Source organism: Oncorhynchus mykiss, chromosome 27 (assembly GCF_013265735.2).
Source record: "Oncorhynchus mykiss isolate Arlee chromosome 27, USDA_OmykA_1.1, whole genome shotgun sequence".
Classification (NCBI taxonomy): Eukaryota; Metazoa; Chordata; class Actinopteri; order Salmoniformes; family Salmonidae; genus Oncorhynchus; species Oncorhynchus mykiss.
Genome location: NC_048591.1, coordinates 24,365,516 through 24,391,965, shown reverse-complemented (window position 1 = coordinate 24,391,965; position 26,450 = coordinate 24,365,516). Strand labels below are relative to the sequence as shown.

General features: G+C 42.5%; 1 protein-coding gene across 1 annotated transcript; it reads right to left on the bottom strand.

Moving 5' to 3' along the window:
• Positions 1-712: 712 nt before the first annotated feature.
• On the bottom strand, positions 713-26,337 carry LOC110507839 (sacsin). The gene is made up of 6 exons (XM_021588191.2): positions 26,260-26,337; positions 20,129-20,240; positions 19,801-19,947; positions 18,175-19,657; positions 17,945-18,036; positions 713-13,808 (listed from the first exon to the last, which is right to left on the bottom strand). Exons 2-6 carry the CDS (start codon positions 20,190-20,192, stop codon positions 2,233-2,235), a joined length of 13,362 nt encoding a protein of 4,453 aa, XP_021443866.2. The 5' UTR covers positions 20,193-20,240; positions 26,260-26,337; the 3' UTR covers positions 713-2,232.
• Positions 26,338-26,450: the final 113 nt, after the last annotated feature.

Below are 26,450 nucleotides of genomic sequence, written 5' to 3'. Positions count from 1 at the left end.
ACCACTTTGACTCTGACAGATTCTAATGCATTACTGTTCACTGTTAACCCATGTTTTATGTGCGTTTGCTTGTACTTGTACAGCACGGTATGAAAGTTAATATTGTGAAGTTGACGATGTTTTGATAAATTGTGGAACATGTGCCAGGTTTTGTATGTTTGAATAAAACATTTGTGCTATTCTTGTAAAAAGCTACTGTCTTTAACAGAATAAAATGCATATCATTGTTTGAAATGATGTATCTGAAAATACATTTTCCATTAACATTATAAATACCAGGGGGGGGGGGAAAGGATAATGTCTTTATTTTGAAAGTTCCATAATCATCTTATTATTTCTGTCTTGTGGCAATAGATTGGAAGCTTTTCTACAGCGATGTCCAATGCGTATTAATTTTCTTCCATAATGTATAGCAGTGATGCACTCTAGTGGAGCATCTCTGCAACAGTAGTACATCATGAAAATTCCCCAGCCATGGCTCAGAGGCAATAGCCAAACATGCAGTATTTCCTGTTCTTTGTTTACATGTCTATAGACAATCCCATGCCACTGCCTATAATCACAGAATACATGCCCATACATTCTTGTTACTTCTCCAGTGTTTGAACTTAATTCCTGTTCCAGTTATAACCAATTCATTAGTTACGCTATTACAGTTCAAATGAAACAAAATATATATATATATGTATGTAATTGGATGCCAGCAACTGTACCTTTTTAATTCTTTAATGGATTCTCACTTTTAAGGTTACCATTAAGTGTATTATACTGGTTATGTATTATACAGAAGGAGGGTTGACTCAATTTACGTGGGGGGAATTTATTAACTATGGCACTGCATACATCAAGATTTACATTTTCCTCTGCTAAAGTTTGTCAAAGATCTCTTCAAAGGATTCCCCTTGGCATTAAACAGATATGAAAAAGAAAAAAAAAACATGACATTTTAGTGTATCAACAATATGTTGCCAGTGGATTTCTAGTCCCAAACATCATTCATGAAAATTAACAAAAACAAGCACCACACAGGGATGCCACCTGCAATATTCCTCTAATATGAAAAGATCAGACAACCAAATGAAACAGAGCTTGATTCAACTTTGGCAAAATCAACATGTGTTACATTACCTATCTATAGAACACCATGGATCTTCGTTATGGTAAAGGATGAATTCTTGCCCTAAATCATTTTGGTCAGCTCCCAATCCGTAATTAATCATTTTGACCCATGACGTTTTCAAAGCAAGTAACTGCTTACTTATCATGAGTACTACAAAAAGTACCTGATGTATCATACATACTCGTCAGCATACAGATAATTACAGTAGATGTAGTGTACAGTTGTGCTCCTAAAAGACACCATTCAAAGTATGATAAACTGACAAACAGTTCAGTGGAGACACAGTCAATGATGATAAAACAGAATCTAAAGTATAGATGCATGAAAGCTAGAAGTAACATTCAGAATTTTCCATTCAGTCTATTTCTCCCAATCTGCTGGGGTGTCACAAGCACTCTACAAGTGCAAGAACCGGATTAGTTTTGAGAAAGGGCTTTGTCCATTTACAAGGAAAGACTATGATACAGAACATTTACAACTTATTAAAAATAAAAAATAAACCACCTTTAAAATATAAAAATGACATTTTAAAAGTACAAATATGATTGTAATTGTGTTGGTTGATTTTCAGATGTTGCAAATAGAACACACTGCATGACAACAGTGACAACATGAGAGAATTGTCAAGAATCAATAAACTTGACTTTATAGATGGTAACAAACAAAATACAGACAAATGGCAGGAAAAATATACTTGTATAAAAGGTCAAGTAAAAAAGCAGCATAGTTGTACTCAATTATCTGAGAGCAAATATCTTCAACATGGGACTTTGGTTAAAAAAAGTATTGCTGGGGCATTTGTATGTACAGCATTGCAGCTAAAGATAATTTCTGTCTTTGTAGAATGGTTCAGCCACATCAAATTACTTTCAGGCAGCTTGTTGTTAGGATATGAAGAGCCATACATGTATACATTATGCATTGGCCACAGAACCAATATTGGTACTGGCATGCTGCATATCTAAGCTGCCAGCTGGATACTTAATTTTGCCTCAAAACAATAATATACTAATCAGTATTGCACACAGCTACTATAATCTTCTGTTGTTCAGTGGATCTATGCATATTTGTTTTATTTAAATGGTCTAATATGTTCCAATCACATGGCGGAATTAGATTTTTTGTTGCACAAAAGTTTCAAGTTTGATGATGATCCGTGCTGTACATTCCATCACTCTCATTGCCACCTCAGACGTGAATCTGTCATTGGGGATCTGGGGAAAGGGTAAGAGGTCAGGATAGCGAGTTCTTAGGCTGTCCACACCATATCCCTCCAAGATGTTGACATCCTTGGCAAGTCCTGCTAGCTGTGGGTTGTACTCCTCCACTTTCTGTGCCAGTGAGGTGGGTTTCACATCCTTATCTGATTTCCCTCTGACAGAATAGTCGGCAGCTATCAAGGCTAGTTTCGTAGCTAGGTAGCATTTGAAACACACCCACTCATTGGCATTTTTGTGAAGGTCATTCCGTGCAGCAGAAAAGTTGGCTCTTGCTTGCCTGAGCCACCTGCGGGCTTCCATAGGATTGCCAACAGACTTGAAGGTCGGGGGCACAAAGAAGCGATTAGAATGTGATGAACCTGCATAAGTAGTGAACTGCTCCCGGAACTGCTGTTTCTCAGACTTATGGCTTGTTGCCTCTTGGTTCCACGATGTGTAAAATCTTTGAAATGAAAACTTCTCTGACTGGAAGCGGGTGGAAGAAGTTGAGAAAGTTCTCCTGGATGCTCGGTCAGTGTTCTGCTGATCTGTCAGAGTCTGCTTCTCCATCCTGTTGATTTCATTCTGTAAATGCTTGAAGACCTCTGTAGCTACGTCTAGATTCTCTGCATTCTTGTCCGGATGCCACTTGAGATACAACCGGCGAATGATCTTCTTCCTTTCCGTTTCAGCGAGTTTCCAAGCTTGCTCAATAACTAAAGTCATATCTTTTAGGATTTCTGGCAATGCACTAAGTCTTATCTTTTTGGGAGATTGTTTTGTGGGAGGTACTTTGTGATTTTCCTTTCTAGTAAAAAGGGGAGGCACCAATCGTGGACCAGGACCAGAAGATTGACATTCTTGGGGGGTTGTTGGAGTCGATGGGGCTCTGCTGTCTCGGATATGAGTACTTTCCTCTTGTCTAGAGAATTTGTACAGATCAAGAGAACTGACTATTTTGTACTCACTATATCCAATGTCAATTTGGAAGCATTTCCCAAGGAAGCTTGGGTTGTCCTCCTCATCTTTCTCTACTTCTTGAACAATGATGGCATACGTGTACGTGGGCTGATATCCGCCATAGACATCCCCTCCTTCAGAGTCCACAAGGTAACCCACATATTCTCCTGGGTAAAACACATTCATTGGATCCATAAGGAGTATATGGTGTATCTCAGCTGGTATTGGTGTTCCAGGGAGAGGAAGCTCGAGTTTTGAGGCCTCTGTGGAGTCATACTTGACACCAAGGTTGTCCAGCTTCTCTGTGATTCTGTAGATGTCGTTACAGCCCAGCATAGCAATTAGATAGGAGGTGTCAGATATCAAGTTGTCCGTTGCAGATTTTAGTGTCATCGCCAGTGCTAAGAGAAAATTTATGTCTTTGCTGTCTGAGTGTTGGATGTAGAGATGAATCACAGCTGTCCCGTACCTTTTCAGGAAGGCAAGAGTTTCACTCCGGCTATGTGGGATAGGGCTGCAACCTTTCACTCTTAGTGTCGTCTGGAGTTTCTCAAAACAAGACACCTTCAATCCCTCACAAAGTGCTTTGCACAATCGTATGGCTTTTTCTTCATTCACAAGGAATGCATTGTCATTTTCATGCTTCATTATTCGTATCAGTCCTGTGATGAACTGTTCTGATGACAGTAGAAGTTGAAGGCGACCCTGAAGCGAACAGAGAGCTCCAAACTGGCACATTTTGGGAGACTCCTCATCCAGTTGCTCCTCGAGGATACTACTCAGGAGTCTTGGCCTTAGCTTCTGTGGGAGCAGCATGATCAGCTTTGTGTGGAAGGAATGGTCCTTGCCAAGATAACACTGACTCATGTCCACAAGCATCTGAACACCTACATTACCCTGAATTCTGCTCTTGTAATGTGGGGCATCGTCAAACACTAAACTGTTGGATTTGGTTAATCTACCATCGTGACTTGGCAGGTAAAATATAAAATCTTTGAGGCTCTCAAGGTCTTTGCGTATCTGAACTGGGTCATTCTGTAGGCTTTTGAATAGCCCTGAGACAGCCCTTTTCACAGTTCTCATTTCATTCGGATCGAGCTGCTTACCCTCTGAATTTCTGTGAATGCGGCACAATACTTCAGCGTATTGTTTTGTTGATACAACATCCTCTGTACCCAAAAGCTTAAACATCTGATGAAAGATGCCAAGCTCTAGTGGTAGTTTGTATAGGTATGGCTTGAAGTCAGATTCATTGTCCAAGTTGATGACTACCTCCTCTGGCTTTAGAAGTTTCCAGCCCTCCTCAACCATGACAAAACTCACCCCTAGTAGCTGCAAGCGAAAGTCTCTTTTATCTGCATTGAGAAATTCGTAGGTGGATCTCAAGACTTTGTTTCTTGTTTTCACCATGTCATCGTCAGGATTGGATATGTTGCAGATATTTTTGCAGTTGCTTATCACTTTGTCCAAGGGGGGTTCCAAGTTGACACTTAATATCCGCAGCACTAAGTCCAGTTGTTCTTGGCCAGTCAGTGTGCTTCCCTCCTGGTCTTTAATGGCTGCTGGTGTGGCCTTCTCTGGGAGAATGGGACATGATGTCCATAGCAATTGAATGATATCAGTTTGTTTGAATTTTGGATTGACTTGAGACTCACTGAAACGTATCAGAGGGAGAGTGCCATTCATCTCTTGGAATTGAGCATGGAGCCGGATCAGCTCAGTGGGTGCACGCTCAGGACAAAGGAATGCTATCATTGACAGCTCTTTGAGGAAAGCTCCAACAAATAGGTCTGTCCTCTCATTGAATATGTGGTTAAGGAGAACATCAACAATCATTTGGGCTTTTTCTTTGGACCAGTTCTCTGTTTGAGCTTTGATGCTGACTTCTTTTGCATACTGGAGAATTTGCTGTTGAGAGACAATGTGTTTGAGACCTATATTCCTTAGGAATGTGATCCATGAGGTGAGAAATGCTGTTCCATTTTTTGGCTTTGACACTTGCTCAACCTTCTTGAAAAAGTCATTGGGTATGAATGCCTTTGGAGAGAGCATCACTTCGAACACCTTTACGGTTTGATCGTAGAACATTTTGGTAGACCTGAGTCTGTTGGTGTAGTCATAGATTAATGGCAGACCTTCCAGTTTCTCATACAGCTGATCCTTCATCCCACATGACTCCTCCATTGCCAAAAGCCTCTCCTTCAGATATACAAGGTGCTCAATTTTTGCATCGTATGACAGGCTGTCAAACTTTGGAAGGAGATGCCTCAGGTAGACTTCCAGATCATCAATTGGGAAACATCCAAGGAAACTGTACAGTTCCTTCAATTGTGGATTGTCAGCAAGAAAGGCGAAGGATGTTGTATGGGCCCATTTTTCCATATCTGCAGAGGGAATGCTTTTTGCCAGAACATAGCATGACCCAAAGTTTGCAATACTGATGTATCTGCCACTGACTGCTTTGAAGCATGGGAGCAATTTCAGAGTTTGAATGTCCTCTTGGGAGAGGTTGATCAAATTACAGTTGAAGTACAACAGAAGAGCCTCAAAGTCTTTGTCAGTTAAGCTTCCTGTTTTGAAAGCTGCCGTCTGAATCATGTACTCCAGTGCTTTGAGGATGCTGGATGGATTGTCTATGTTTGCTGTATGCTGTGCCAGAAAAGGCAGGACAGGATTCTCTTTGAAACATATTTTGTTGACAGCAAGCTGAATGCATCCCCCTTTCATTATGATGTGAAAGACTTTGTCATTTTGCCCATTTGGGAAGATAGCTGCGCTTATCAAACTCAAGGGAAGCAACACATCGTGATCAGGGACAACCAGCTTGTTGCTTGAAACCATGAATTTGATTCCTGGCAGCAAAGCCCAGTCTTTCAGTAGCTCAAGTACAGTCTCGAAATTGGGTTTGATGCCTGCCTGCTCTTCCTTGACTGCAATGTTCTCACTGATGAAGTTCCACGCACCTTTCAGCCAAGACTCACTGGCGTAGCTGTCTCTCCACTTCACAGGGATTCTTGTTCTGTATTCACGTGGTAGAACAGAACTCAACAGTTCCCCAAAACTGCTGATGTCGAAGACCTTTGCAACACCTGAATTCATCAGGATGTTGTTGTACTTCATGTACAGTGTATTCATGAACAGCTCTTTCCTTGATGAGACCAGTTCATGGTGTGTGGACAGAAACTTTGGTTTCTTGGAATCAAACACCTGGAGTATGTTGTCCATTGTCATCAGCAGTGGTAGCCCCTCTATGTTGATTTCATTCTCCTCTACGTCTTTGAAGCAGTAGTCAACCAGAAGCTTCAGGCTGTGGAAGAGCTTGTAATTCGACTGCTGGAGTCGACAGGGAAGTTTCCCAACTTGGCAAGATGTGTCTGGGGACGAGAATGTGAGGAGAAATCTTCGTACATCCTCTGGGGTAACATAGCTCACAGGAATGCCTGCATCATCCAAACAGAAGTAAAGACTTGCTGTTTCATCACAACTGTGGACCAAGTTGAAGCCCACATCCGAAAGCAGGGCCTTGAGTCGGAAGACGTTTTCTGCAACAGACTTGCGTGAGGAAATGTTGTATTCTGTGTTCTTCAGATGTTGAAGTTCATCCTGCAGTAGATTGTCAAAGAATGCACGACCTTTGTTGGCAGAGGATGTGTTCACCCAGGAGATGTATACGGCAGAGTGCATGTCTGTGTTGTCAATGTGGGGAGCCCTAACGACAGGAAGGAGACGTTTCAGGTCAGCATGAATGCAGGTGTACACTGCTTTGACAAGACAGTACCAATCTGGCTGGATGTCAAGTCTGTTGACTGGGAAGAAGTACAGGAATTTCCTCAAAGTGTCTTTAACGATGTGAATTGGTGTTCCCTGTAACACAGTCATGGTGGGATCGGGTCCCGGGAAGTACTGTCGTTTCAGCTGAATCAACAGCTCCACATAGGCAGGAGCTATCAACGATGTCATCAAGTTGTTGTTCCAGTCACTCCTCACTCCTACTCCATTGTCGTCCCGCCATAGGTTTCTCCTGGCAGAATCTAATGCAAAATGGCCATTAACATGAAAGGGCAAGCCAGTCTCCATTGAAAGGGGCAGAAAGCAGAATGCTCTGTGGGGCTTCTTGTAGTTGTGGCTTACACATGCAGCCACCCCTCCACGTGGAAAGAGAGTAATGTCTTCATTTTTGTGGGCTGAAATCACACTCTTTGAGACTTTCTCGATGCAGGAGAAGCCAGATCGATTGCAGACCATCCAAGTTGTTAGATTGCCATCGGAGTCCTCTATATCCATTGAGTAGGTTATCTGCTGGACTGGAATTTGAGTGAGCTGCTTCCTTTTTGTCACACTATCCACCACTGATGTGTGAAATTGCTTGCGTTTTAGACGGTCACCATCTGTGATTTTAGCAGTCACAGAGTATAGCACCTTCAGGTCTCCTGAGGCTTTTTCTATTTCACAGATGGAAATTTTCTCCATGTGGTTGAGGAACATGAGGAGTTCTGCCCCATCGGTTTTTAGTTTATCCAGAAGGTTTTGCACCATTCTATCTGATGCAGGAACAGAGCTGATCTCTGATATTTTGGCCATTTCTGTTGAGCGTATGGGGAATCTGAACATTGTGCAATGTTCAAGTTTGAAATGAGATCCCAGGTAAAGATTTAGCACGTCAGAGAATTGAGATCTAAAGTCAGAGTCCAAGTCCCTAAACATTCTTCCCGGACTAACAGATGTCGCCCCGGGTGCATATCGTGCATGTGGATCGAAGATGCAAAGAATGTCATTGTTTGACATGAAAGATGGGCAGTCTGTGATGTGATACACAGAGTTGAATCCTATGCCATATTGTCCAGTTTTGCCAGGGTTTGCTTCTTTTGTTCCTCTTCCTAGGTTCTGGATTCCTCTGACATCATCCTCAGTGAAAGGCTGATTGTTGTAGACACACAATGATGGGCCTTGCATTGGCAACCATTTGTCATCAAATATTCTGTCTGTGGGGTGGGTTCTTGGATCGAACACAAAGTAGATTTCAGTGGCTTTAGCATCATCTGCATTCTGCAGGAGCTCCTTTAGCATTTCTTTTTCTGATGGGTAAGCGTTGAGAATACTTTTAATTCTACTTGTGAGTTTCTCTTTTTGTCCAAACTCACTTCCAAGAGTAGTGAAGCAGATATTTGAGGCATACCTTTCCAGGGCTTTGTGACGTTTGGGAACTGCTCCTAATTTCACAGCAACCTCTCTTGGAATATCTGCATGGCAATATTTCACAGTTGTGTCTCTGACTTTGATCCAAGGACAGTCATTGTAACACAGAGACTTTGATGGCTGCAGTGTAAGATGGATGTCAGGAAGAAGAATTTCCCTGTAGGTAGCTTGGCAGAATTCTTGTTTTTTGTCTCTGATTAAGCCCCATATTCCTTCACTAATGATTCTGCGAGAGAGCTGAAAGCTATCATCAGAGAGTGCTCTTCTCCCACACTCCTGTTTCACTAATTCAAGGACAGCTGAAAAGTTCTCAACTGTGAAGCTTGACTGAACCCCAACATTCTCAAAGAGCTCACGGCAGCTGTTTCTGTACTTGTTGGGAAGCTGGTAGAGATATGGTGCTGCATCAAAGTTCTGGTAGAATGCAACTTTGGAGGGCTCAACGTAAGTGTTCTCCACCAGAATGGAGCAAAAGGTTTTCAGCTCCTCATTGATCTCTGTCTTTGCTTTGGCATCCTGGAGCATTTCTTCATGTAGGTATTTGTAGCAGGCATTGGTAATATTTTCTTGATATAAAGTAACTCCGTCAAATGACTTAGCAAGTTCCTTAAGTTGACTGACAACTAGTCCAACTGTTGGCTTTCTTATCAATCCAAGAGAGTCTTTTACAGCCAATGTGATCGGGCCGCACCCTTTGAAAGATGGAGAGTTCTCATTAAGGATGGGCTTCATCAAGCACACTGTGTCCTGGTGGTCAGTCGTAAAGAGCTCTTTGGCAGAAAACATGGTGGACGGGGGGAATGTATTCCCATGCCATGGTAGTGAAAACCCTGCGGGCTTTGTCAGAAAAGGAAGGAACTTTATGTCCTGTAGCTTCTCCAGTAGTTTACCTGCTCCTGAGTCTGTCATTTTCAGCTTCTCATCAATGAGACTGAGAATAATGCTGCTCCGAAGACATGCAGCAGTGTGATCATTTTCATTTAGATCGAACACAGATTCAGCACGATCAATCAAATCCTCCCAAGAGAGGTCATCTTTGACCATTCCCAGCTGTACTAGCTTGACCAAGCACACTGGATTCATGTAGTCTTTCGAGGTTCCTTCTGGAAATCTTCCATCATCAGCGTTGTACAGTTTTGCAACTCTTCCTTCTGGATGGATTAGTCTGGATGGTAAGACTAATTGTTGATTGGGGCCAGAGCATGGGATGCATGGAGTCTCCCTAAGAATTGATGCAAATTCCTCCAGTTTGTCATTCAAAACATAATGCATTAGGGGATTACGAAGTTCGTTGTCGATGTCTTGGATATGGGGGAAAAAGACATCTAAGAAGAACTGCTTTTCTGTCAGGGTGTTCTCTATCAGCTTCCCTTTGCATCCAGCATCATCAAAACCTTCTTTGACCCATTCAGGCAGCTCAACAGCACAGAGGTCTTGCGAGCTGCTCTTCTTGAGGTATTTTAGGAAAATCTTAAAAGCAGCAGGACCAATGTCTGGTCTACAGAGCAAGGAGTCATCTAGGAATCTGACATACTTGATCGATACCCAGGTTTTGCCATCTGAGAAAACTTTTGCATGGTCACAGTCACCCCCTTTGGCAATCTCTTGGTAGACTCCTTGGCTGATCACTGTAAAGTCATCGTGTACCACACTTGGATCAGGCCATGCTACGTAGTAGCTGTAGTCAAGTAGTTCTCCACTTTCTGCCATTGAGCGCAGCATATTGAGTGCTGCTATGTATGCCTGGACAATCACATGTCTCATGAACACTGAGTTCCAGTGTCCTTTGGTGTCCGTCTTCCAGATCTCTTTGCGGTTAGATGTCACAGCAAAACAGCCGTTTATATGAACTGGCAAGCCTGTCTTGATTCTGAGAGGTAAATAGCAAAACACCTCTCCTATCGGGTTGGTGTGGTTGGTGTTTGCCTTCACTGTCCATTTTCGATTCTCCTCCTCTGAGAGCAGAACAGCTACACCCCCACAAGGCACCAGTCCAAGTCGTTTTCCACTCTCACCAAGTGAAAATTTTAGCGCTTCGGTCACATCCATACATGAACAAATGAGCCAGTTTGTAAGATCAACTGCCTTTTGGGGCATTTCGTCTGTGAGTCTTCTGTTCTTTCCGTCTTTGGCAGCCATTTCAAAGTATGAGGAAGGATCCTCCTCTGAACCTCTGAAGAGGGGTGACTGGAGATCAACTATGCGCTTGAACACATTGTGAAACTCCTCCACCACAATGCGTATGATACAGCCAGACTTGGGAGTGTCAGCCGGTACCCTGTTGGTGGTTGCAACCTTTTTCATGACTTTTGCTGCAGATTTCAGGATGCTCAGAGGCCCATATGCAGCTTTGGATGACCATACACTTTTATTGATAGTAACAACATCCTGTGCTGCTGCTGGATTGGGCTCTTCGTATTTCAGGTACTTCAGTACCATGGAGCCCACATGCTGCGTGAAGAGAATGAGCCGGTGGCCACATATACTGAACTCATCAACAAGGGAGTAGATGTCTGGGGTGTTGTAGTAGACACTGCTGATTTCACTCACTGATGCCTCTTGCTCAGTCCTGAAGGGGAGTCTGAACAGTGTTCCATCGTACTTGTACGGAGACTCTTGTGCAAGAGGAAGTTGGCAATTGAAGACATTGATGAAGGGTTTGAATTGATTGGGGAACTTTCGTAGCCGTTTCTGTTGTTTGCTCCAGTTGATCTTGATTCCTGGGTTTGACCGGTCTCTAATGTGCTTGCTGATGTGGTTGATGTTTGGATCGAACATGATCATGAACTCTCTACTCATTATGATGGGGATGTCAGTGATGTGATAAACTGAGTTGAAACCTAGGCCAAATTTGCCAACTTTGTCTGCCTCACATCTCTTCATTGACCCACCTAACCTTGTTATGTTCAGAAAGTCAGTGTCAGAGAATGTAGAATTGTTGAATGACCACAAGGAGGGGCCATGGCATATAATCATGCCAGGGTCAAGCAGGTTCTCTCGAATGTCAATATTCTTCCGCATGTCTATCAGGAAGCTACACTCTGTAGCACTCGCATCATCTGCATTCTGAAGAAGTTCTTTGAAAATATCTGCGACAGATGGATATTCTTCTAGAATGTTCTTTATTCTCACTGTCAGAGGCTCCCGTTGGCCTGATTGTTCAAAGCCAAGGTTTTCTGGGTTTATCAGTCTTGTACTCAAACATGGTACGTTAAGCCATTCTGCTGTTTTCATGGGGATGTCATCATGGACTAAGATAATGGGTTCTGATGTATCATCAAGCAAGTCATGTAGATCCTCCACTTTAATGTCGCAGTAGGTGCATTCGTGAATGGGTTTCATGGCCAGTTTGCTTGGATCCTTATAGCAAAGGATTGGTACATGCATGTCAATGTCCACAGAAATGTGACTGTTATACAGCCATCTCAGAATATTTATCAGGAGGAGGAGATCATGCTTACTTTCTTCTTGTGTCATTTCTTCCTCACACCTTTGCCTTACTGTTTTGATCACATCGAACACATGGTTTGGGACAACCTCTTCAACCGAACCACAGAATTTGAAAAGTGTGTGAAACTTTGCTATGGTCTTTGGCAAAGAGTACAGGTAGGGTTGCAAATCTAGGTCAGGAATGGGTTTTAGAACTGTGTGGCTTGGTGATGAGAAGGTCTTGCCAGTCCATACCCAATCAAATGGCAGTGACTTCATTGCCTCTCTTGCATCTTCAAGGTGTGCTTGCATGAAATCATAAATCTCAATAAGGATCTGTTGGAATTGATACCAGTCTTCTGTGGTAAATGCTTGAGATCTGTGCCAGTCATTCACTGCCTTCAAATGCTGTAACACTTGATCAATCTGTGGCTCTATAGATAACTTCAGGGCCTTCTTCATGCCGGAAGAAGTGCGCTCCACAAGTGCAACTGAAGAGCCTACCAGCACTGCATGGGATATATCGCACATTTCTGAGAATGAGCAGATGTTATGGCTGTCTCCCATCCAGGCAAGCGACTTTGGGTAGTTTACAGGTCTGTCCTTGCAGACTGGTACCCATTTCAGTTTTTGCAAGGATGTCTGAGCTTCTGAAGACTTGACCAGCTTGGTTTGTCTATTCAGAATTTGCAGCAGTGTTTTCGCTTTCTGTATAACTGGTACCCATTCTGGCTCATTGCCACCCTGTAATTCCTCGATCTTCTGTGCCACATGAAGTACATCTTTTTCGCTGAGTTGCACTTCACTTTTAAGTCCAAGTTGTCTCAGTGAATGTAGCATATCAGGAGAGGATGTATATGTATTTGTGGGAAACCTATTCTTCTCCTCCATGTAGAACAGATTCTGTAAAATCTCCAGCTCAGGGTCAAAAAGGTCTGTAGCAGCAACAGATTTCCCTGCAAATGTATGAATGAACTTTAGAGCCGAAAGCCATCCAATCACAGCTTTGTTTTCATTCTTTAGGAATGACAGATGCTTAAGGGCCCAGAGCATGATTTTAGTGATATCCTCTTTTGAGTAAAACCCTTTCTCCATGTCTTGAACAACCAACTTCAAGCATTCAGTGGTTTTCACCTGTTCCACGGTCAGCATCTTAATGAGACGAATCGATGCCTCATCACTGCAGCCCACAACATTGATGGATAGTTTGACATCTGGTGGATACTTGGCAGTATGGTGTAAAGCCCTGGCTCCTCTCAGTGAGGTATATGTTGGGATGCCTTTCTCTGAACAAGGCCCTACTTTCTCAAAGATGGTCAGCTCCAGGAGGATACGCTTCTCTTTCTCTGTGATGTCAGACAGTCCTGCCAGGAATTCCCTCAGTGCCACTTTCTGTTTGCTAGAGAAAGATGAGACCAGGCTGGCGACTCTCTGGGTTGATGACCTGTCCATGATTTGCAGTAGTATACTGGGAGATGAAGGATGGATGTAGTTCTTCAGTAGAGGATGCTGCAAACACAGGTCCAACCTTTTCATCATTACTACTCCAAGTTTTTTCATGATTTCAAGAAGGCTTTCAGAGAGTGGGGCCTCCTCCTCATCCACAATGATAATAGGGGATGGAGTTTTGAGACGATGGAGCTCGATTGAGTTCACACTTTCCACCAGGGGCACATTTGGGATCAAAGGCATGTCTTCAAAGGTACTAAGGTCATCAGCAAAGTTAATATACAGATGCTTCCAAACCATCTTTAGCCAAGCATGTGTAGGATGCTTCTTCTCTCGGTTCCCAGGGTCCCACTGGACTGTGAAGTCTCTGGTAGGCCAGACTGTTGAGAGGATCTCCTTTATGAGTCGAGCTGACCGTTCAGGTGTTAGCAATTGTACCTGAGTGCAGGTTCTTCCTGTAGAAGATAAACATACAAGTTAATATAAATCTTAATAACTTTCTCAATTATAATTTACAGGAACTACATACAGTGCATTCAGAAAGCACTCAGATCCTTGACTTTTCCCACATTTTGTTACATTACAGCCTTAATCTAACATTGATTAAATTATATTTTTCCTCATCAATCTACACACAATACCCCATAATAACAAAGCAAATACATTTTTTTTTTAAATGTGGCAAATTTATTACAAATTAAACACAGAAATACCTTATTTACATAAGTATTCAGACCCTTTGCTATGAGACTCGAAATTGAGCTCAGGTGCATCCTGTTTCCATCAATCATCGTTGAGATGATTACCATTTGATAAAGGTTAAATAAAAAAAACTGTGGTTCACCTGTGGCAAATTCAATTGATTGGACATGATTTGGAAATGCACACAACTGTCTATATGAGGTCCCACAGTTGACCGTGCATGTCGGAGCAAAATCCAAGCCATGAGGTTGAAGGAATTGTCCGTAGTGCTCCGAGACAGGATTGTGTCCAGGCACACATCTGGGGAAGAGTACCAAACATTTCTGCAGTATTGAAGGTCCCCAAGAACACAACACAGTGGCCTCCATCATTCTTAAATGGAAGAAGTTTGGAACCACCAAGACTCTCCCTAGAGCTGACCGCCCGGCCAAACTGAGCAATCGGGGAAGAAGGGCCTTGGTCCGGGAGGTGACCAAGAACCCGATGGTCACTCTGAAAGAGCTCCAGAGTACCTCTGTGGAGATAGGAGAACCTTCCAGAAGGACAACCATCTCTGCACCACTATACCAATCAGGCCTTTATGGTAGAGTGGCCAGATGGAAGCCACTCCTCAGTTAAAGGCACATGACGGCCCGCTTGGAGTTTGCCAAAAGGCACCTAAAAAGACTCTCGAGAGAAACAAGATTTTCTGTTCTGATGAAACAAAGATTGAACTCTTTGGCCTGGATGCCAAGCTCCAAGTCTGGAGGAAACCTGGCACCATTCCTACAGTGAAGTATGGTGGTGGCAGCATCATGCTGTGGGGATGTTTTTCAGCAGCAGGGACTGAGAGAATAGTCAGGATCGAGGGAAAGATGAACAGAGCAAAGTACAGAAAGATCCTTGATGAAAACCTGCTCCAGAGCGCGCAGGACCTCAGACTGGGGCGAACGTTCACCTTCCAACAGGACAACGACCCTAAGCACACAGCCAAGACAACGCAGGAGTGGCTTCGGGACATGTCTCTGAATGTCCTTGAGTGGCCCAGACAGAGCCCGGACTTTATCCCAATTGAACATCTCTGGAAAGACCTGAAAATAGCTGCAGCGACGCTCCCCATCCAACCTGACAGAGCTTGAGAGGATCTGCAGAGAAGAATGGGAGAAACTCCCCAAATACAGGTTTGCCAAGCTTGTAGCTACATTCCCAATAAGACTCAAGGCTTTAATCTTACCTTACTCAAAGTACTTCAACAAAGTACTGAGTAAAAGGTCTGAATACTTATGTAAATGTTATATTTGCACTTTCTTTTACAAACATTTCTAAAAACCTGTTTTTGCTTTGTCATTGTATTGTTTGCAGATTGATGAGGAAAGAACACAATTGTATCAATTTTAGAACAAGGCTGTAATGTACACAAAATGTGGAAAAGGTCTGAATTTTCCGTATGCACAGTATATAGAAGCCCAAAGTTGAATCTAACAATGTTTGTCCTGCAGGCATGCTAGGTGATTTATTAGCTTTACTGCATAGCCCCAGGTTCATTCCCATCAACACCACCTGTATCAACAAGAGATATTTGCATTTTGGCTCTGCAATGTTGTCGGGATCGACAGGACAATTAGAAAATCAAGTTAAATAAAATATGATAATTTCTATCAAGACCATATGGGCTCAATTAGGCAAACTACAACCCTTTCATTACAAATACTTCTAGTAAATAGATTTTGATTAACTACAACACTCCACTCCACAGCACAGCAAAACATGACAACTACATTAAGTTACCATGCACAGCATGGCAAGCATAACACACACTTAATATGCTCATTTTTATTTGTTATATTTATTTATGCGTTATTTTACCAGGTAAGTTGACTGAGAACACGTTCTCATTTACAGCAACGACCTGGGGAATAGTTATAGGGGAGCGGAGGTGGATGAAAGAGCCAATTGTAAACTAATATTTAGTAGACTCACAATGTCACATCACAATTCTATAATGAGTTCTAACTAAATTACTGATACACAAAGATTCCTGCAATGAGCAAAGACAAAATAGGTTCCAGTGAGAATTCACACTGCCAAAGACACTTTTCTGGGAACTCACACAGCTAAACCAATACAAACACAATATGGGCACTATGAAATGGGACTTTTTTCCAATTAGATGGAAGGGAACATCATTTTTCAAATGCTCCCACTTCCACAAAGGTATTCTATTGTCTTTATCAATGTTGAGGCAATGTTAGCTACTGTCCACATTAAATGTATGATATAGATTAGATTAGAGTTTGCATAGTGTCCATTAAAAGCAGTGTATTGGTTTGGGTTAATGTCAAAAATGATTCCGGGACACAACACAACATATCGAAGTACCTACCTGAACACCCCCAAAGAAATTGTTGTACTGCAATTACATTTAAAGTACATGTTTTAAACATGTAGGTTATCACGTTGATAACAATTTAAATTGAAATGTAACTACATCCCCTGATTCCCACGAATCAAATTGTCATTTTAGTTGTATACATTTTATTTTAAAATGTAACTGTATTGGATTTTACTTTGAAGTACTAGTTTGCATTGATAGCAGAGGATACAATCAATCTACCAAGAGACTCTGATGATGAGGTGGCAATTCTGAGGATGAGCCCATAGAGCCCTATTGGGTGGGGTAGGCCTTCAGGCTGCAGCAGCAGGGTACAGAGCTGCAGTAGCAGACAGTCAATGCCTGTAACAGCCATTGTAGGGCAGTGATCATACAACACAGCTGAGGTAGGGGAATTCTAGTGTCTCTGGCTGAGGTTCATACAAATTCCGTTCTGCATGGCTATGTGTGAAGGGTCTATTGTGTGAGACAACCTTCTATGTGACCCACTTAATGAAGTGTAATGGGGATAGTACAATCCCTGATACATGCAGTAGCTCCCAAAGTGGTGTCCTAGCTATGAGGTGGCATTGACAGACCAGCAGAGAGCCAGAGAGGCGTCAGGAAAATGACTGAGTAGAAATTTAGAACTGTGTCAACTCGTAAACCTAAAAGGATAAATCTGATAATGGATCAATATTATTCAGGTTTGTAGTCTTGTTCTGAAAAGCAATATTCCAAATTAATCCACAACGCTTATTTACAAAAATGCAATGGCTACAGTTAGAGCAGCCTATTATTGCCTTACCCCTTCATATTATCTACCACTGGCAGTCAGAATGACGTGTACCTCTCTGCCCAGGCTAGACCTTTCAACAGTTTCACAGACAACTAGCTCAATACAAAGAATCCTTCAATGCCATATTATGTCCAGATTATACACACTGCGAAAATGGTTTTATTCACACATAGCGGTCAGGATGTGGACACATTGTTTTATCTGGACCGTGCAGCATAGGGCTTTAATGGACAAATCAAAAAATTCAGCATATTCCCCGACTGGCTCCTGGCCCTTTTGGCAAACTCCAGGTTGGGTATGGGAGCGAGCATGTCCAGGATCTGATAGCAGTGAGTGGAATGTGAGGCACAAAATCAACTCCCCCATCTGCCAGCTCACACACGCACTCAGCAGTTATATATGATCTATCAGCAGTGCACCAGGTTTAATGTCCCACAGGGGGCAGCAGGGCAATGGGATGACCAGGCGTTACTACTACCTGGCTACAAACCTTACACATCCCTCACAGACCACAGCCATTGAGTTTATGAACTAGGCAGTGAAGTCAATGAAGCTGCCGTGTAACCCTTCTACTGTAAGTTGAGCTACAGTTTAGAGTGCATGTCTTCTAGATTCATCAATCTTATTTCCTAGAAATAATGTTGGTATCCAAATGTAGGACTAAGGTGGCTCCTCCGATGACACACATACCAAATATAAAAATAAAAGGATATTCATTTAACATCTGAGTGGGGGTTTACCTCTGCTTTTGGCTGCATCCTTCAGGCTGCTCATAACTGATGGTTTAATGCCCTCCAGTATGAATCGTCCCTCCAGTCCAGGGTAAAGAGACCTTAACACAAAACAGAGAGTACGCACTCAGGCTGCAATCTAGCATATTGCTGACAGTCAACAATACTTGCATTCAAATTTGAGGCTTTATGTGGTTTTGAAAAGGCATAGAGAAAGTCTCAGAACTTTAATTCTGTACCTGGGGTACTCTTCTGAAGCAATGTAAACTGCATCCTTATCACTGACAGAGGAGGAGAACGCTGCAAATGTCTCATCTTGCAAAGGCAGCAGCTCTAGACCAATTAGGTCGCTGTAACTGTTGTCGCTGAGGACAAACTCCAGCAGAAGCAGTTTCTCCTGAGAGGACCCTTTGTGTTTGGCCTTCCTGATCACCTGCCGCACCAGGGGAGGGGTCACCTTCTTCACAGAGGCAGGACCAGTCACGTACGTGTTCACAACTGCATCCACAGCAGCAGGCACCCTGGCCACCTGCATCCCTGAGCTTTGGAGGTAGCTGATAACCATCTCTGTGATGTCCACATCAGTGTCCAGCTCCGAAAACACAGCCTCGTCCACCTGGATCCAGCTGTTAGTGAGAGAGTAGATGACCTGTTGCTGTAGCAAGTCATGAAACAGAGGCTCCAGTATGGGTTTCCAGCGAGGCTTGATCTGGTTGGGGTCTGGCCAGGCCCCATATGCACCTCTGGGGGAGAGGGGGAAGTCTTGGTCCGTCTTGGTCTGGATCCTCTTGATGGCCTCCATGATGAGGGTGAAATAGGCCCTGGGGATGACGGTGACGACGAGTAGCTCATTCCAGAGCGCTGCAGGGTCCCTCCACTGGTCCACCTCCCGCCATTTGATGCTCCTGCGATTGTCTGTGAGGCCGAAGAAGCCGCTGACGTGGACTGGCAGCCCCGTCAGGCTCTCCTCTCCAGGGGGGAGAGGCAGGAAGCAGAACGCTCGCCCTGAGAAACCAGACGTGGCGCCCTTGTCCTCATCGATGCGGGTGAGAGGAAGGGCGATGCCGATGGTGGGGATGAACTTCAGGTCATCTGCCAGGGAGTCCAAGTCACTGCACAAGCCCCGACCCCCCACTCCATTACACACCAGCCAGGTGGTCCTCTGGGTCTCCTTGGCTGTCTCGTCCTGGGTCTCGATGTTGACCTGGTAGGTGGCGCACGTGACAGTACCGTTGGGCACTCCGTTGCTGTAGCTGTCTGTGGCCAGGCCCAGGGTCTTTAGAGAGTTAGGACGCTCTAGCTTGTCTTCTGTGTTTTCTCCTGCGGTCACCTGGAAAAGCATGCGTTCTGTACCGTCTGACTCACGCACATGCAGGGAGACCTTCTGAACACTCTTGAGGAAGAGAAGAACTGTGTCAGCGTCGGCTTTGAAAGACTCAAAGAGCTCCAGCACCTTCTCTTTGTTGTAGATGTTGGCGCTCAGCTGGGAGGGTTTAATGCGGAGGGGGAAGCGGAACAGAGTTCCACAGAAGCTGCCGTCCTTGATAGTTTTACCGGAGTTTCCAAATAAGCCAACATAGGGTGCAAACTGGTCAGTGAGCTCTGTGATCTCCTTCATGTCTGTCTTCAGATTCCAACACTGCCCAGACTCATGGGCACCAAACAACGTCTGGTGAGGGTCCAGCATGCCGATCTGTTCTCCACTGAATATACTGGGGACATCTGAAACATTCAAACAAGATTTTTTAAATTTACTGATTAAATGTAACTTTTAAAAAGTGCAGATTGAAAGATATATGAAACATAATACTGATTAATCACCTTACTCATATGCAGATAAAATAATATTTCAATAAAAGCCTCACCTGTTATGTGGTATACAGAGTTGAACCCAATACCAAATCGTCCAACTTTCAAAGGATCATCTCTCTTTCTGCTCCTTGCTATCTCCTGAATTCCATTCCAATCTTCAGTCGTGAACACTGCATCATTATACACATACAAGGCCGTTCCTAGAACCAAAACATGAAATAAAATCATCCAAATAAGATAAATCTTGATGACAGTTTTCAGATATTTTGTAAACCAACGAAAGAGCACAATATCTCACGACACTGAAACTTTAATTACTGAAAACAAAAATGGCCCTATATCTGGTAAACTGAATAATCTGTGAGACTGACTAAAACCTACCTTGATACTGAGCCATGTCATGTGACCAAAGTGACTCCACTCCATACTCTTTCTCATCGTACATAAACTTAACCTCTGTGGCTCCAGCATCCTCAGCATTCTGTATCAGCTCCTGCAGAGAAAAACAGTGAGCTAATTTAAAACGACTTAAAGGTTCAGGGCCTTGTTTTATAACATTAAGATGCATACATAAATACTGTATATACAGTACCAGTCAAATGTTTGGACACCTACTCATTCAAGGGTTTTTCTTTATTTGTACTATTTTCTACATTGTAAAATAATAGTGAAGACATCAAAACTATGAAATAACACACATGGAATCATGTAGTAACCCCCCAAAAAGTGTTAAACAAAGCAAAATATATTTTATATTTTGGATTCTTCAAAGTAGCCACCCTTTGCCTTGACAGCTTTGCACACTCTTGGCATTCTCTCAACCAGCTTCACCTGGAATGATTTTCAAACAGTCTTGAAGGAGTTCCCACATATGCTGAGCACTTGTTGGCTGCTTTTCCTTCACTCTGGGTTGAGGTTGGGTGATATTTTATTTATTTTCACCTTTATTTAACCAGGTAGGCTAGTTGAGAACAAGTTCTCATTTACAACTGCGACCTGGCCAAGATAAAACAAAGCAGTGCAACACAAACAACAACAGTGTTACACATGGAATAAACAAACATACAGCCAATAATAAAATCGAAAAAGTATATATACAGTGTGTGCAAATGAGGTAGGATAAGGGAGGCAATAAATAGGCCATAGTGGCGAAATAATTACAATATAGCAATTAAACACTGGAGCGATAGATGTGCAGAAGATGAGTGTGCAAGTAGAGATACTGGTGTGCAAAGGAGCAAAATAAATAAAATAAATAACACTATGGGGATGAGGTAATTGGATGGGCTATTTACAGATGGGCTATGTACAGGTGCAGTGATCTGTGAGCTGCTCTGACAGCTGGTGCTTAAAGTTAGTGGAGGCCAGGTCATCTGATGCAGCACGCCATCACTCTCCTTCTTGGTCAAATAACCCTTAAAAAGCCTGGAGGTGTGTTGGGTCATTGTCCTGTTGAAAAACAAATAATACTCCCACTAAGCGCAAACCAGATGCGATGGCGAATTGCAGCAGAATATTTTGGTAGCTAAGCTGGTTAAATGTGCCTAGAATTCTGAATAATCACTGACGGTGTCACCAGCAAAGCACCCCCACACCATCACAATTCCTCCGTTATGAGACCAAATGACAAATTTCCAAAATGTCTAATGCCATTTGCTCGTTTTGCTTGGCCCAAGCAAGTCTCTTCTTCTTATTGGTGTCCTTTAGTAGTGTTTTCTTTGCAATAATTTGAAAATGAAGGCCTGATTCACGCAGTCTTCTCTGAACAGTTGATGTTGAGATGAGTCTGTTACTTGAACTCCGAAGCATTTATTTTGGCTGCAATTTCTGAGGCTGGTAACTTATCCTCTGCAGCAGAGGTAACTCTGGGTCTTCCTTTCCCGTGGCGGTCCTCATGAGAGCCAGTTTCATCATAGTGCTTGATAGTTTTTGCGACTGCACTTGAAGAAACTTTTAAAGTTTTAGAAATTTTCCGGATTGACTGACATACATGTCTTAAAGTAATGATGGACTGTTGTTTCTCCTTGCTTATTTGAGCTGTTCTTGCCATAACATGGACTTGGTCTTTTACCAAATCTTCTGCATACCACCCCTACCTTGTCACAACACAACTGATTGGCCCAAACGCATTAAGAAGGAAAGAAATTCCACAAATTAACTTTTAACAAAGTACAACTTTTAATTGAAATGCATTCCAGGTGACTACCTGGTGTTCGAGAATGCCAAGAGGGTGCAAAGCTGTCATCAACGCAAAGGGTGGCTACTCTGAAGAACCTCAAATATAAATTGTTTAACACTTTTTTGGTTACTACATGATTCCATATGTGTTATTTCAGTCTTGTGTTATGTGTTATTTCATGTCTTAACAATTATTCTACAATGTAGAAAATAGTAAAAATAAAGAAAAACCCTTGAATGCCTAGGTGTGTCCAAACGTTTGACTGGTACTGTACACACAAACATGCATACAGAAAGATGTTATTGCATACAGTGTATTGTGGTTGTTGATATTTTTTCTCTATCACACTATTACATAGTTAGAGAGCCTCTGAACCATCAACTTCACGGTAAGGTTCAACCTTAAGGAGCCTTTTCGTCCCCCAGAGGTATTGCATCTTCCATGGCAGTGTGAAATGAGTGGAAGGTTTCTAGGTAATGAGCTTCAATTGTCTAACAGTGAGAGAGAATGTCAGGCCTATTTTCGGATCCAAACCTAGGACTGTTGCAGTGACCATATTAACGCCACACTGACAGTCATGAGTCATGACCTCAGTAAAATTCCACGTGACCATTGAGTCATGGTAATCTCCTTTTATGCACTCTGGACATGCTTTGTAGTACCCAACTTGCTAACTACCATCAGGTCCTAATGGCCTGCTACTCAGGGCTCTATTGTCCCTCTAACCACTCTGACATCAATGCAAATTAAATGGAAAATCACATCAAACACTTATCATCAAAACAGCAGGCATATCAAACTCACCTCACTGTGATGATCAATTTGAAGAAAAAAGTTCAACAGCAGGTTTAAACAGTTTAAAACATGGTTGTTGTGGATGTTGTTTTAAAGCCTAACAAATTAAATGGACAGCCCTTTCTAAGGTGATGATTAATTCAAAACATCCATACGCATATTACAGCATATGCATAGGCTTTTTAACCCGAATCCCCACAAAAAACTGAATAAAAATTATGATTGTGCCCTTATATGTACAATATATAGCCTACCTCATATTACACATGGCAGAAAAACCTAAAACAAAACTGATTTAATAACCTCTTAAGGATCCTCCCCTTTTTTCAATTTCCCCCTAAAAGGACATACCCAAATCTAACTGCCTGTAACTCAGACCCTGAAGCAAGGATATACATATTCTTGGTACCATTTGAAAGAAAAACACTTTGAAGTTTGTGGAAATGTGAAAGGAATGTTGGAGAATATAACAATAGATCTGTTAAAAGATAATACAAAGAAAAAAAAATGTTATTTTGTATTTTCTTTGTACCATCATCTTTGAAATTAAAGAGAAAGACCATAATGTATTATTCTAGCCCAGCTGCAATTTAGATTTTAACCACAAGATGGCAGTATGTATGTATGTGCAAAGCTTTAGACTGATCCAATGAACAATTGTATTTCTGTTCAAAATGTTGTATCAAGACTGCCCAAATGTGCCTAATTTGTTCATTAATAACTGTACACTCTCCTCAAACAATAGCATGGTATTATTTCACTGTAATAGCTACTGTAAATTGGACAGTGCAGTTAGATTAAGATGTCTTTGGTACATCCAGGTTATTCGGAAAGTATTTAGGCCCCTTACCATTTTCCACATTTTGTTACATTAAAGCCTTACTCTAAAATGTATTAAATTCTGTATTTTTTCATCAATCTACACACAATAACCCGTAATGACAAAATAAAAACTAGTTTAGAAATTTTAGCAAATTTATTAAAAATAATAAACAGAAATACCTTATTTACATATGTATTCAGACCCTTTTCTGTGAGACTGGAAATTGAGCTTAGGTGCATCCTGTTTTGATCATCCTTGAGATGTTTCTACAACAAGTAAATTAAATTTATTGGACATGATTTGGAAAGGCACACACCTGTCTATATAAGGTCCCACATTGCATGTCAGGGCAAAAACCAAGCCATGAGGTTGAAGGAATTGCCCACCATTCTTAACAGTAAGAAGTTTGGGACCACCAAGACTCTTCCCAGAGCTGGCCGCGCCGCCAAACTGAGCAATCGGGGGAGAAGGGCCTTGGTCAGGGAGGTGAGCAAGAACCCAATGGTTCTGAAAGAGCTCCAGAGTTCCTCTGTGGAGATGGGAGAACCTTCCAGAAGGACAACCATCTCTGCAGCACTCTACAAATCAGGCCTTTATGGTAGAGTGGCCAGACGGAACCATTCCTCAGTAAAAGGCACATGACAGCCCGCTTAGGACTCTCACGACCATGAGAAACAAAATTCTCTGGTCTGATGAAACCAAGATTGAACTCTTTGGTCTGAATGCCAAGCGTCACGTCTAGAGGAAACCTGGCACCATCGCTACGGTAAAGTATGGTGGTGGCAGCATCATGCTGTGGTGATGTTTTTCAGTGGCAGGGACTGGGAGACTAGTCAGGATCGAGGGACAGATGAACGGAGCAAAGTACAGAGAGATCCTTGATGAAAACCCGATCGAACATCTCTGGAGACCAGAAATTAGCTGTGCAGCGACGCTCCCCATCCAACCTGACAGAGCTTGAAAGGATCTGCAGAGAAGTATGTGAGAAACTCCCCAAATACAGGTGTGCCAAGCTTGTAGCGTCAATCACTGCCAAAGGTGCTTCAACAAAGTACTGAGTAAAGGGTCTGAAACCTATGCATATGTGATATTTCAGTTGTTTTATTTGAATAAACTTGCAACAATTTTGAGAAACCTGTTTTTTTAGGGAACACCCCCCTATCCACATCGATGGAACAGTAGTGGAGAGGGTAGTAAGTTTTAAGTTCCTCGGCGTACACATCACAGACAAACTGAATTGGTCCACCCACACAGACAGCATCATGAAGAAGGCGCAGCAGCGCCTCTTCAACCTCAGGAGGCTGAAGAAATTCGGCTTGTCACCTAAAGCACTCACAAACTTCTACAGATGCACAATCGAGAGCATCCTGTCGGGCTGTATCACCCCCTGGTACGGCAACTGCTCCGCCCACAACCGTAAGGCTCTCCAGAGGGTAGTGAGGTCTGCACAACGCATCACCGGGGGCAAACTACCTGCCCTCCAGGACACCTACACCACCCGATGTCACAGGAAGGCCATAAAGATTATCAAGGACAACAACCACCCGAGCCACTGCCTGTTCACCCCGCTATCATCCAGAAGGCGAGGTCAGTACAGGTGCATCAAAGCTGGGACCGAGAGACTGAAAAACAGCTTCTATCTCAAGGCCATCAGACTGTTAAACAGCCACCACTAACATTGAGTGGCTGCTGCCAACACACTGACTCAACTCCAGCCACTTTAATAATGGGAATTGATGGGAAATGAGGTAAAATATATCATTAGCCACTTTAAACAATGCTACCTAATATAATGTTTACATACCCTACATTATTCATCTCATATGTATACGTTTATACTGTACTCTATATCATCTACTGCATCTTTATGTAATACATGTATCACTAGCCACTTTAACTATGCCACTTTGTTTACATACTCATCTCAAGTGTGGACTGTATTATTATGTACACTGGATGGACTGGTTACCTTATGCTACACTCCAACATTTCTATCTGTGAGTCTGGGAGGGAACGTATAGGCGATGCTGGGCGATGCTAGGCGATGCTGTTGGTTCATTGATTGTGCAGGACGGCTTACAGTTAGTCTACAATTAGTGCAATTGTATTTAATTTTGAATAGCCTAGTAATAGGGAATTTGTATATTTTAATAATTAATTGGGTGGCACATTATCTTTAGCTATACAGAATATCACGCCATCATGCGCTTCCTTCTCCCCCTCTTATTTTTTAAACATTTCTCGACCATGCAGACCGGTTGTCAACAGTTTAGTGAAATATGTTTCCTTGCGAAAACATGTTACTATCAATGTTCCCGAATAGATTTCACTTTGTTTCCGAAATTAAGCACTGGGTAGCTGCAGGAACAAGGTTGGAGAGCCCATGGCATACAGAGTTTGGTCGGAATATCACCTTTCTGGCCCACAGTGTAGGCCAACTCATATTCTGTTCTTCTGAAATACATTTTCTTCATATCATAATGTTCATTTAGACCTGACTAAAATAAATAAGCAGTCTTTTGCATGACAATAACAGGTGGAAAAAATGCCAGGACCCCCACAGCCAATATGTGTTCCTCTCAAGAGTATAATCACCTTTACCTGGATGTAATAATATTAGACATGGTTGTTCATCATCACCATCAATGAATCCACGTGTTGGGCTACTAAGGACTCGTATGTTAAAGTCAGACACCATTAATACATTGAACTTACTTTCAAAATTTGTCCACCTTCAGGATACCTCCTTAGGATATCTTTCAAAAACTCGACCAATGGTGGTGTCGTCTGTCCAAACCGCCCTGTAAAAATAGCAGTGCAATAGAACGGCATGTAAAACATATACTACCCATGTAGAACTAAACTAAAGGATTATGAACACCTATGTGAGAAGTAAGAATGAATTA

Coding starts and splice junctions, on each gene's coding strand:
- LOC110507839 (XM_021588191.2), bottom strand. CDS start 20,192: ATGTACGATGAGAAAGAGTATGGAGTGGAGTCACTTTGGTCACATGAC. Junction 19,658..19,800: donor CTCTGTATACCACATAACAG/GTGAGGCTTTTA, acceptor TGAATGTTTCAG/ATGTCCCCAGTATATTCAGT. Junction 13,809..17,944: donor GGATGCAGCCAAAAGCAGAG/GTAAACCCCCAC, acceptor TATCTTCTACAG/GAAGAACCTGCACTCAGGTA.